A 14,114-nucleotide genomic window follows, 5' to 3' on the forward strand; every position below is an offset into this window, starting at 1 on the left:
CTGTTAAAAAATCAGCATAAAATATGCTCAGATCTTCCACAGACAGTGTGTGTGATGTGATCAACTGCCTTGGGGGAATGGAGTAAACAAATTTTGGAAATCTAGCAAAACTTTTTCCATAAATACAGAGACCCTCTGACAGACAATAGGATATTAATGACATGAAGAAACTGGAATAAACTCAAGAACCAGATAGTGGGGAGCATTCAAGCTAGGGAAGAACATTATGGTGAGCTAGTGAGAAGGAAGCCACACCTTCTGTCTCATCACTGCACTGCTGAGGATGTAAGATTGTCTACTGCACTGGCAGATTGACCTGGAATAAACATATATAATGTTTGAATTCACATACCTATTTCTGAGATGAGCAGCTCTATAACTGATTAGGCTGCACTCTACAGGACTAAATCAGGTTTACCAAGCAGAGTACCACAATTCCAAGCAACGGCAGTGTTCTACCCAGAATGTAACACTTGGATTCATACCATCTCTTTCCAATAACAGTTCAGGATATAACTTTGTTCGAGCCAACACATATGATGAAACCCTAGGGTATCTTGGATTATTGCTTCACGAAACAGACTTAAAAATGGAAGCACTTAGGTAACATATAAGGTAGACCCCAGCAGGTGGAAGAAAGGACACCTTATTCAGAATCTCTCTTCTCGCTTTCATACTTCTGATTTTACCCTACATGCTTCAGCCCCAAATTTTACTTCTTTCTACATCATTTTTTTTCTAAATGAAGAGTACAGTCTGATCACAAAATGTTTTAAAGTAATAGGATTTATTCATCATACATTATAGAATGATTGGCCTATACTTTGCACAAACACTGCAGCACAATAAAGACTTGAGATCCTTCTTATTCCTCAATTTTATGTGCTTCAGCACTTAGAGAGTTCATAATGCTCTGACTTCTAAAACTGAGTAGCGAGGCACAGTTACTGGCCCCACAAAATGACTGACTAGTAACCAGGAAGTTAGTTGTGGCCAAAAATTATCTCAAATTATCTTATGAGATTCCGAAATCCTCTACTGATTGCAATTTCAACCTTTAAACCCATTATAGTATGTCTACTACAGTCATGAATACCTAGATCACTGTTTGAAAAATTTTAACTTAAAAGACTTTAGCAAACATACAGGGATGAACATTTGTTCCCTTGTTAGGGTGATTATTTAATCCATTGGTCAAGTCAGGGCACTTTTGTCCAGCACAAATGTTAAACTGGGTAGGCCACCAGCACAACAGTCATAAACTCCAGCAGCTGCAGGCAAGCAAGGATGATGTCAACCTATCCATTATAGATTAATTAGCAAAAAAATTCATTTGCTGTGAATTTGAAGATTACACAGGGAGAAAATGCATGTTTCACTGAAAAAATGAATTTTAAGTCTTTCCCTATTTTATTGCAAGAATAAGTTGACACACTTCTTCAAAACCTTTGTAGTAATGAATTTGATAAAATCAATTTGACTATGATACAAGGGATTTCACCCATTGCAAAAGTGCAAAACTGAATGATTTACTGAATTCTGAAAGATGAATGCAATTCATAAAGAAACACTGTGGGGAAATAAGCATAAAAGAAAAAGAAATTAAATATTGAAAGCTATGAAAGGACAGATTCTTTTTTTAATTAACAGAAAACAAACAGGATTTACCATATAAAAATCTCATTCTATTTTTATGAATTGCTTGGGGAGACTAAAATAACTTTCTGTCAGCAGATCAGGTCCCCATTGACCATAATCTATTTCAGTCCCAAAATGTATTCGTGTTCTGTAGATAATAGGTAACCTCCTCAGTGCCATTTTTAGATCAGCCCGTTGGCAAACATTAGGCAGGAAGCATGTTAACATTTTTCAGGATCAGCTAAGGCTTTAGCAAAGTGGGTTTCTTGCTTGCGAAAGCAGTGATCGTGAGCAGAGCCCACGAGTGCGCCTTGGTTGAAGCTCAGCATACACATAAGCACAAACCGCTTCAAGTCAAAAGAAGACAAAACAGTCCTACTCAGAACATTAAAATGCCCAGGAGGATGTGTCCCCATCAGACCCAGGCACACAGAGCACAGCTCTGAGGTTTTGATACCTCCAGGTCAGTCCTAAATCTTTGTCTTTAAAACAAATAAAACTAACACATTTCAAAATGCTGATCACTATCATCCCTGGGGCCATGCCTCACTGATGACCTCTTTAGCTGTCAAAAAGAAGCAGTTGATAAAGGCAATTTTATGTCAGATGTAGGACTCATTCTTACCTCAAAAGATCACTTTCCACTTACCAAAAAAAAAAATTTTTTTTTGCTAGCAAAAATGGCATTTTCTAACGGTACAACTTAATAAAACCTGGCTTCTCAAAACAAATCTCAGGCTGATTCCTACATGGAAGGGGCAGCCTGGAAAGGTCTTCCATTTATCACTGTCCTGCCACAACTTTTAAGTTAGTGGCCTGCTCTAAGAAAATGAATATCAAGTTATTCTGTAGTTGTTCAACTCTTGCTTACTCTCCAAGAAGCACCTTTCAAATTCCAAGGAGGCCTCCTTTTCTCGCCTTCCAAGCAAGACAGTCTTATCAGAGCTCCTTCATCCAACCAAGCTCTCTTCTGAGATCAGAAGAGTATGAGATTCCACCCTTCCCACACAAGCAGAGAACATGCACTGCTGGTCCAGATATAACTTGACCAGCAGAGTTGAGCAAGACTTTCACCTTCTATCTCACACTCGTGGGTACTGAGATACAGGGGTAACCCACACAATAAAACGGGATCAATGGGAAAGTCAATGGTAGGGCAGGAAAAGTCATTGCTTCATATGGGAGAGTTCCAGAAAAACCAGGTGCTTTGGTGTTAAGAGCAGTTAATACAGATTTCCTTCAGTTATCCAAAAATTCACTGTGGGTCTCAGAAAGCAAAATAGCAATGTTGAAATGGATTTACGGGAGTTTTTTCTGTTATTGTTGCAATCTAGGACTTTTCTGTCATTATTATTTCTGTTTATTATTCCATTCGTTGGCTTGGTCAATAAATATTGGGCGCCAGGCCCTATGCTAAACATTAGTCTTAAAGTTCATACTCTTCAAAACGCTTTTCAAACAAATCTGTCCAGTAGACTAAACCCAGTTGTTCAGAAGTCCTCACAGTTTGTGAAGCTAGAGTCAGTAATATACCTATTTTGCATATAAGTAGTTAACTTTCTGCTCTTTGGATACAGAGTTCTTGCCAAGCTTTGCCAAATCCGCTTTGGAAATGTCAATCCTCAAGTGCCAAAGACCTAGACAAAGAGAAAAGTGCAGATGTGCTAAGTTGGGGTGAGGAGGGCTCTTTTTTTCTCTATATCCTTTATCTAATATTTTATGATTTTTTTTTAATTTTCAAGGGAGATCTTGATGTCCACATTAAACTGATTAGGCTTAGAAAGACTTTTTAGGGAGGCAAAATTTAAAAGTGCCAGCATCCCCACACTTTCTGTTAATCCCCTAAGAATGGCCTTTTTTTCTGATATGACATCTAAAACCATTTTTGATTAGCTAGAAAACAATAAAAATTACATTTTAGAAGTTTGTTTTGCACGATCCATCTCTAAAAGAGAAAGAGAGAAAGTGTGTGTGTGTGTGTGTGTGTGTGTGTGTGTGTGTGTGTGTGTGTGTATCAGAGAAAAGAAAAATTTAGTAGCCTACCTCATTTGGCATTCAGGAGATTAGAGAGAAAAAAAGAAGTCCCCTTCCTGCACATCTACATGAAGATATCAGAGTAATAAAAACTGAAGACAAAGTTCAAGAGCTATTAACTAAGGGGAAAGAATTTTCTTACAGAAAAAGTAAAAAGAAAGTGAAAATTCAGTATCATTAATAAGAGCAACAAAATACAGTCTGAGAAAGCATATATTATTCAAACAAAAAAATCTAGGAATGGTAAAAATTCTGGGAAATCAGAGATACTGAAAAATGTAAAGAAAAGCATCTCATGCAACACAATCTGAGTGAAAGTGTCCTCTTCTTAAAACTGTTGAAAAATGACCAAAATACATCATAATTTTATTTTACCAAAGTACATTTCAATACATAATATCCTCTAATCCATTTAAGTGAAATTAAATAATTCATACCCAAAATGATATTTCTTGAAACTTCTATATCATCTGAGGCTGAGCAAAAAGCTGGAGACTTAGCGATGTATATTATGTTGTGGGAAAATTAGCTACCTAAAATAGCAAAAGGGAAAATTGGCAGCTTAGCCAAATACACCAGAAGGAATGAATAATCTTACTCAGTAGCTTAGAGATGAGAACTTGCTGGAAAATATAACTAAACGTTGAGGAAAGTTGTTTAAAGCAGTTATATATTTTTGAAGCTGATTTTTTTTCCATTCTAAAAAGAAAGCGCTGGCCCACTCACATTGTGATATAAATGGGAAAAGAGCACCAAATAAATAAGAATTTGAAATATAAATAAAAAACTTTTAATGATAAAATTTTACCAATGGAAATCTGTGGTTCTTTTGTATATTGCTATCACGGGCAACCACATCTATATCTCAGTTATACGATAAAATAAATCAATCAGTAGACATTTTCTGAGCACCTGTGATGTGCTTAGGACACCTGTGCCAGATGTGCTGGGAAAAGAAATGGAGAAATGATGAAAATTCCAATAACATGGGAGTAGTTTCTGAATTATGTAGCAATATGAGAATGACCCTTAAACTAGTACATATACATATTACAAAACCAGCTCATGAGATTTAGCAAAATGTACTGGCTTATTTCCTTGCTACTTGCCTTTATTTGCTGACCATCAGCAAAATACTCCTCCCCACCAGTCTGAGTTCTCCGATCCCATAAAATCTCAGCGTGCCTCTTTACAACATCTCCTTATTCCCTATGGGATATTTGTTCCTCTAGATTATTTACATCACTAGTCACTGTCATCTGATGTCACATAAATTAATTCAAAGCAAAACCCACTCCCTGAACATTTTTTTAAAATTTTCTACACTATTTAAAACAGAATAAGTTTGTACACAGGTTGCAGATAAACACTGTTAATTGACTATGTTGAACATATAAGAAAGATTATTTTAAACCAAAAAAAAGTAAGAGTCTTAAAGAGTTTTAAATGTTCAAAATGTCACAAAATTTTTGGAAAAAATCATGAATTGGTTAACCTACAGTTTGTTGGAGTGACTGTGATAAATGAACTGGTGATATTTATCCTCGACAAAATCTACCTGCATTTTATGAGAAGCAGAAGGTTTGGAGAATGTGATTAATTTTCTCTGACTGTTTTCTATGTAAATCAAACTACTAGATAAGGAGTAAGGTTTGTTTATAAATGGGACAGAGTTTCAAAGTATAGTTCACACTTTAACAATGTGAACATTAAGGCAACCTTCAGAAAAGTTGGAGGCAGGTTGGGAGGTATGTGGCAGGGGACCCACCAAAGGTCAACAGTGGTGGCAGTGGGCTATATGTGAGGGGCAGCAGCCTGCTGTGAATGTGAACATAATACTTTGGGTCCAGACTCCCCAGGTTTAAATCTGAGCTCTGTTCCTTAGCAGCTGGTGACTTCGGGCAAATCACTTAAACCTTTCTGTGCCTTGATTTCCTAATCTGTAAAAAAGATCTATGTGAAGATTATATAAGTTAGTATATGGAAGAGCTTAAGGGTTATTCTCATAGATGAACATCATACAACCTGAATATTTTTGTTTGATCTGACTCAGTGAACTCAGAAAGAATCATCTTCCCTCAGATCAGCTCTTGACATGTCACGTATACTAAAGTAAGCATACGTTAAAGAGTATAAAATAAACTTGCATGAGTTATGGAGAGTGGATGAGTTTGTAGTAATCCAGATTTTTTTTTTCAGTTAGAAGGGAATTTAGATATAATCTTGCCTAACTTCATCATTTAACAGATGGAGAAATGGAAACCCAAGTATTGGTTTGTGTGATCAAAACTACACTGGAGAACTGAGAGTAGAGAAGAAATCCCTTAATGCTTGCCTGTAGTTATTTCTAGGTGAGAGACAGTACCATGCATCTGAAAGCATCCAGCTTTCTGATGCCAAACAGACAGGGCTCAAATCCAAGTCTACCATTTACTACACATATGATCTAGGCATCTTACCAAAACATCAAGGCTCAGTTTTCTCAACCATAAAATTGTGTGTATAACAACATAGCAACACATTGTAGAGTTTGTTATGAAGATTAGAGATAGTACATGTAAAGTAACCAGTATAATATGTAGGACATAGTTGGTACTCAATAAATGATGATGGCGGTGGTGGTGATGATGATGATGATAGTGACATGCTGTCTCCCCAAACTTTTACCAAATATATAAAAATAGCTTCTGCATTTGTCATATTTATAAACATGTGATACATGAAAATAAAGGAAAAAATATACCATTCACCTATATCATCTCCATACCACATATAAACACAAACACACCCCCCACAGACACCCTCATTGCATTATGCTAAACTGACAAGATGCATTACTCCTTTGTTGAACATTAGTTAATGAAGATAGCCTTCTTTTTTTGAATTGGAGTCAGCCTCCCAAAGGCGTGGGATTACAGGCTGAGCCACAGAGCCTAGCTAAGATAGCCTTCTTAATGTAGCATTGAATGTATGGCATCTCTAATTCTGAAAAAGGAAATAGCCCAAATCTCCAGTTATGATGCTGGTGTTGGCATTTTTCTTTCCATGAGGCATTATTGTCAATAATTACCAAAATATTCACAATATTGTTTCAATAAGCTACGAAAATTGCTTCTTCCTTTTGTTATTTTGAATGCTATCCCTTAACTTGTCAACTTTTTGCACTTCTGAGACAAATTTGAAGTCTCAGTTTAACTATTTTGATATAATCTCTCATGACCCTCTCTACCTGTCCCTCACAGCATTTTGAACATTTGTCATTATTTATTTTAAATGAATTGTTGAATATCTATCTTCCCCTCTACCCTCATCACTATGAAGGAATTCAGCACAGTATTCCCAGAATTCTGACACTTAATAGGTATTCCACAAATATATCTATAAATGTAACAGGTTCCCAGCAAGTAATTGAATATAGAAACCAATATTTCAAGTTCACACTACTGTAAGCATACTTGAATTATTCTAATACTTATAATCAGATGATACTTCTAAATACTAAATAAGTCACTCACAAAATTACTAGCCTATCTCTTTTATTATACTAGGTTCCCACATTTAACTTCTTTGAATTCTCGGTGTCTTGCATGGGGACTGGTGTATAATAGTTGCCTGATAAAGACTTGTTAATTGATTAGCTAAGATTTGCTCTGACACATGAGCATGCCATTTCTCTGCACATGAGAAAATAACAAAATGAACAGATAGAAAGCATGGCAAGAGATAAAACATAGCTCTGGTATTTTTGACACTTCAATCACAGAGTTTAGTACTTCTGCAATTAAACAATCACTCATTGCCTAAACAGCATTACTAACTACAGAGCATTCTGCACTTTAAAAAGGCATGAGTTTGGGGAGGTACTTATTTATATAAGATTTAAAGAATATTATCAAACTTCTGTCACAAACACAACTAAATGTCACATGAAATTGACAGTACTACTTCATGTCCTTTTTCAAACTGCCAAGAAAAGAGATTTTAAACTAAGTTAAAAGAATGAAAGAAATAAGGACAAATGGAAAATAAGGTGTTTTTTTTTTTTTTTTGCATGTTAGCTTAAACTATTTAAAGAACAGCATTTCTAAGAGGAATTTTGAGAATGATTGAAGTGAAAATCTGAAACTGACCCAGTTCGTACACCCTTTAGGAACGGAAGGAAGCTTGTAGACTACCAACCACTGGGAAAGCCTTGTATTTGATGTTGATGTCATCCGCGGTCACTGATATCTATGCAAGTGACATGACTGAAATGATCAAAGGACAACAAACTTTCCTCCACATAATGCACAGTTGCATGTGTAGATTGCTGAGGCTTTTTTTTTTTTTTTTGCTGATGTTCAAAGTATCCTTCTCAGTTCTCTGTTGCTGCCCACTAGCCAAGTCCAAATGCTGCCAAGAGTGTCTCAGAATGCTAAGAATGAGAATCTGCTGTCATAAATGTTCACTGTGACCCTGCTATAGTTCACTATTTCATATGTTTCAGGTCCACATTTATTTCTGCTAAAAAAGAATTTAATTTCCCATAAAAGACACCTGTCTCTTTTTTTTTGGAAAAGTGATGATAAATATATTGGCTTTTAAAGGTACCACATATCCTATTGCCAGATTCCTATAGTTAGTGCCTAATCAATCAATAGATAACTGTCGCCGCTAAGCACTATACTATGTGCTATATGGGAAAATAAAATGAAGCCATAATCCATTTTATTAATGAATCCACCATCTAGCTAGGTAAATATGGCAATCACATATGAAACAATTTAAGCAACGTGCCTCCATAATACTAACCCCATAAAATAATAAATGAGGCCATGAATACTTTAAAAACTGAAGATGCTTAAAGGAAAAAACAAGATAGGAATAACCCCAGGTACTCTTTATTGGGCACTAAGCACAGGACTGGGCACTTTACGTGCGACAGATAATGTAATCCTCATCATAAGCTTTTCCAGTGGGTTCTCTTAGTACCCACCACTGTGTAGATGTGGATTCTTGAGACCAAGTCCTGCAGGTCCTGGAGCTCAGTCAGAGGAGCCCCATGTAAGAAATAAAACTAGAGTTTGACTTTGCAGAATGAATAGTAAAACACAAAAATAATTCTCATAAGAGTCCTGGAATTATTGAACCCTAAATATATTTTGAATTATTTATATATTCATTTTATATTATATTTTTCTTAAAGACTTTAATCAAAACAAATGGCTCTTTAATTTTGCAAATAGGTCTTGTGTGCATCTACAAACACTTTGAAATTGAAAAATGCATAAAGAATAGTTATGGTGATGGTAAAAGGGAGGCAGAGAGAAAGAGAAATTGGGCAGATTGGAAAGGAAATACATGCAGTAGAGAAGTATGCATTTGTAGTTTGAAAAAAGAAAGTCATTACTGAGGGAGAGGAGAAACTGTCCTGCCATGGAAATCTCCACCTATCTAAACTTGAACTAATTTGCTTCTTCATTAACTGTGCCTCATATCTCTTCCCTACTCTAGTGATTGATGCCACCACCATCCATCTCATCCTCTGCTTCCCTCACCCAACATATCTAATCAGTCATTAAAGCTGGAGGCTTAAAAGCATGGGATTTTCTGTCCCAGTGCTGCCACTTACTAGACAGGTGACCTTGAGCAGATTATTTGATCTTTCATAATTTCACCATTGGCAAAATATGGATTAAAATAGGACATATTTTACAAGCTATTAGAATTAAATTACAGAGAAAATGTCTGTAAAAGTTATTACAAGTACATAAAAAGCATTCAGAATATTATTCTATTGTTAATTATTCATAGAAATGCAAACAAAAAGACTCTCCGTTAAACTAATCATTATCTATGTATACATCTTTATCTGTATACACGTGTACCATATGGTTATGTATACAGAGGGTGCCTTTTAAGAAAGGAAAAAACTGTATTAAAACTTTAATACTCAATATATGCTGATAACAAAAGATGAGTACAAGTCAAGTTTGACTTCTGCAATTACACATTGCTAGCATAATTCAACTCAACTTTGAAAAGCAGTACATAGATAACATCTCTTAAAATGTATATACATTTTTGACACCCTAGGTATATGCATTTATATGCATACATACACACATTCTAATGTCTATTCTTTATAGAGATATCATAAATTAAATGCCATAAAAGAGAGTTTAAGAAAACAGACTCTGTACTTAGACACAGCTGAATTAATTCCTATATTAGGTTTACTGCTTTCTATCTGTGTTATCTTGATTATATCATTTAGCAACTGAAAATCTCAGTTTTTTTCATCTGTAAAATAGTTATTGTGAGCTGAAATTAATTAATACAAGTAAATCACATTACCTAGTACCTGACACAAAAGTTCAATTATACTTCAAGTGTGTAGAAACCAAAACAGTATAGTAGTGGTACAATAATAGACACATAGGCCAATGGAACAAAATACAGAATTCAGAAATAAAGCCAAATAACTATAACCAACGGATCTTCAACAAAAACAGACAAAAAAATACATGAGGAAAGGAAACACTACTAAATAAATGGCATGGGGAAATTGAATAGTCAAAGCAGAAGAATGAAATTGGATCCCTACCTCCCACCATATACAGAAATTAACTGAAGGGGAATTAAAAACGTAAATGTAAGACCTGAAGCCATAAAAATTCTAGAAGAAAACCCAGGAAAAGCTCTTCTGGAATTGGCCTAAGCAAAGAATTTATGATTAAGCCCCTAAAAGCAAATGCAACAAAACCAAAAATAAACAAGTGAAGCTTTATTAAACTAAAAAGCTTCTGAACAGCAAAAGAAATAATCAATACAGTAAATAGTCAACCTGCAGAATGGGAGAAAATATTTGCCAAGTATATACCTGACAAAGGATGAATACCCATAATTTACAAGGAACTCAAACAAACCAGAAAGAAAACAGAAACAAAAATTCCCACTAACAAGTGAGCAAACAAAATCAGAGTTCCCCACATGTAAGTGGTACTCTGGTCAAAATAATAATGTGAATGCTATTAGTTGCAATAATAAATATAAAAAGTCTCATCACCTAAAGAATAAAATCCTATATCTTTAGCATGTCAAATAAGGGTCTCCGTAACTTAAACTCTGCCTAATTTCTAAACAATTTCCCATTTTACAACCTAGTTTCAAGTATAAAAAAATTCATCCATGCAGAAATAAAAGTTTGTTTATAAACAAAAAAAGTGGGCACAAAACATGAACAGATATTTCTCAAAAGAAGATATACAAATGGACAACACACATATGAAAAAATGTTCAGTATCATTAATTATTAGTGAAATGCAAATTAAAACCACAATGAGTTACTACCTTACCCAAGTCAAAATGGTCATTATTAAAAAGTAAAAAAAAAACAATAAATGCAGAGAAAAAGGAACACATGCTCTGTTGGTGGAAACAAATTAGTACAACCTCTACAGGAAATAACGAAGATTTCTCAAAGAACTAAAAGTAGATCTGCCATTTGATCCAGCAATCCCACTATTCAGTATCCACCAAAGGAAAATAAGTCATTATGCAAAGAAAATACTTGCATTCATATGTTTATCACAGCACAATTCACAATTGCAAAGGTAAGGAATCAACCTAAGTAAGTGTCCATCAGCTGATGCTTGGATAACGAAAATGTGGGGGAAAAACAGAATTATCTTATAGTACAAGCTTCCCTCGCAAGGTAAGTGTTCTAGAAACTCACATCAGGGTACCAGCTAGTGTTGTTGTGAGAGAGGATTTGTAGAAGTAATGTCCTGGAGTTATAGCAAATAGGTGACTGGTTCTTTCATCATGACAAAGCACCTGTCCACACCATGCTGAGTGTTCAGCTGTATTTGACCAATAATAGCATGATCCCTGTGCCCCGCCCTCTCTATTCACCAGATGTTGCCCTGAGTGACTTTTTATGTGTGTTTGTTTCCCCAGATGAAAAAAGTCCTCAAATAGAAATGTTTTGCTGATGTCAAAGAGGTGAAACAAAAAACAACAGAAGCACTGAAAGGCATCAACATGGACAAGTTCAAAAAATATTTTGAGCAAGTGAAAAAGTGTCTCAGGTAATTACATCAAACGAAGAGTACTTGGAAAGTGACTGAAGTTTAAACATGTTAGAATAAATACACATTTTTAAAAATAAATTCTTTTTTGTGGGGATCCTCACTGATATAAATACCATGGAATACTACTGCCATTAAAAAGAACAAAATAATGTCTTTTGAAGCAATGTGGATGGAACTGAAGGCTATTATCCCAAGTGAAGTAACTTAGGAATAAGAAACCAAATAACGCAAGTTTGCTCTTATAGGTGGGAGCTAAGCTTTGGGCTCACAAAGACAAAGAGAGTAACAGAATGGTCATTGGAGACACTGAAGGGTGCAGAAAGGGAGGGAGCTGAGGAATTAAGGTGGAAGGATCACCAGAGCCCAGTGGGTCGAGGCTGCGGTGGCTGGGAGCGGCCACTGCACTCCAATCTGGGCGACGGAGTGAAACTCCAACTCAAAAAAAAAAAAAAAAAATGACCTAGTGGATACAAAGTGTACTATTTGTGTGATGGGTACACTAAAAGCCCAGACTTCACCACTCTACAATTCATTCATGTAACCAAAGCTGCTGAAAAATTTTAAAAGATACTGAAATTTTAAAAAAAGGCAAGAAAGAATTCAATTAATGTTAGCCATTCTCCTTGTTACTTATTTTTTCATAGCATTAATGCATACTATGTGTTTGAAGAACTAAAGAATGTGTATTTAAGTCTATAATACTCAGTGATTCATCACAGAAACAAAGAACTGAGTATCACATGTTCTCACTCATAAGCAGACCCTGAACATTAACCATAATACTGTAAGAAAGAGATTGTCAGTAGCAACAAACTGCCAGGGGAGAGAGGGAGGGGACACAACAACAATAAGGGAACCTGATCTCAAACCAGGCGAAGTGGGGACCAAAGGGAAGCCCAAAGTTTACCTGAACAATAACCACTTGTATACCTAATCCTGCATTGTACTGCACATCTTTAAAATAAAAAAGAAAATATATATTAAGAAAGCTCTGTTGATGTTCTATAGTTATTATTTTTCAATCCATTCTATTAATCCAAATCACCTGCATCATTGAAAGAGTAGGTACTCCAAGAAGTAGTCAGGCTATGAAAAGAATGAACAAAGAAGGAAGTTCAACCCAAATACAGGAAAAATAGAGTCAGAGGAAGCATCAAGTTGGTGATGAGCAGAAACAAAACCACTATTTTGCCTTCTGAGATGACCAAAGATATATACAAGTTACCCATAGCTGCTCTTAGATCCTGCCAATTGTCCTCTGCTCCTTGCTTCATGAATATTCAATAAACCATAGCTTTCCAATTCCCAAAGCATAGAAATGGTCACCATAAACCTCTGCCAGGCCATTAACAGTACATGGGTCACATATTAGTGACAATAAGTCAAGCAACTAGTGAATGTACCCAAAGGACTACTGAACTACCAAATGTCATGTTGATGCCAATGGCAATTCTAAGTGAGGAGTTCAAACACATTTTGAGCAAAGGTAATATCATTTGAATAAGTAAATAGCTTTACAAGTCAGAACACATATTTGAATAAGCAAATTTCAGCTGTCTGACTAGAAGCTCTGCTGAAACTCCAAAGCTTATAAGACTCTTAGAATATTTCTTTCTAGTAATATGTTGTAAAATTTTGCTCTTCACACACTTTCCCCTTCTTTCTTCTTTATTTCCGTTTCCTCTCTCTCTCTCCCCCTCTCAAACCCTTCCTTCTCCCCCTCCTCCTCCTTCCTCCCTCTCCTTTTCTTTCTCTTTACTTCAATGTGTTCTCAATCTTCAAAGTTGAACTTGACACTGAAACCATGTGATGACAAGTGACATTCTAAAGTCAGCTGCACTTTGGCAGTGATCTGGAGTCAGGAGGATGGGTGGGCCAACCCATTAATCACTGTCTTTAAACACAGTCTTCAAGTAAAATGCTATGGCTATCTAAGTTATTACACACACATCAGCCATACGTTGTAGAGGACATGGAGCATAAGATGCATATTTTTGCTAGATTTATTTTAAAATTATTCCCAATGCTTAAATTGCATGACTGTATGCCCTTCACAAACAAATTTGGTCTTCTTAACCTTGGCTATGCCATTTGCACACAGCATGTGGACCACGCTGCAGAAAGGAGTTACCGAATCAGAATGAATATATAGTCAGTCGAATGAGCTCAGCCAAGTATTTATCGATAACAGCAATTGCTATAGTCAAGAGATCTATTTCAGGGAGCAAATGGAAGATTATTGATTCTCCTCCCATCTTTAGAAATTCAGCAGAATAGTTTTTTGTTTGTTTGTTTTGGGGGTTGTTTTTTGTTTGTTTTTTGAGTTGGAGTCTCACTTGGTCGCCCAGACTGGAGTGCAGTGGCCGC

General features: G+C 35.8%; 1 protein-coding gene across 5 annotated transcripts in view; it reads right to left on the bottom strand.

The window, feature by feature from the left end:
• GABRA4 (gamma-aminobutyric acid type A receptor alpha4 subunit) overlaps positions 1–14,114 on the bottom strand; it is a 161,884-nt gene that overhangs the window by 113,674 nt on the left and 34,096 nt on the right. Inside the window, exon 9 of one of the 5 annotated variants that reach the window (XM_021716052.1) lies at positions 3,071–3,275. The exons of the other annotated variants lie outside the window; for them this stretch is intronic. Within the exon in view, the coding sequence (XP_021571727.1) occupies positions 3,261–3,275 (15 nt within the window). The 3' untranslated portion in view covers positions 3,071–3,260. Of the gene's footprint in view, positions 1–3,070; positions 3,276–14,114 lie in introns of those variants that run through there. 5 annotated transcript variants of the gene reach the window in all.

The sequence above is a fragment of the Carlito syrichta genome, unplaced genomic scaffold (assembly GCF_000164805.1).
Source record: "Carlito syrichta isolate Samal-C Ts95f unplaced genomic scaffold, Tarsius_syrichta-2.0.1 Scaffold308133, whole genome shotgun sequence".
Lineage (NCBI taxonomy): Eukaryota > Metazoa > Chordata > Mammalia > Primates > Tarsiidae > Carlito > Carlito syrichta.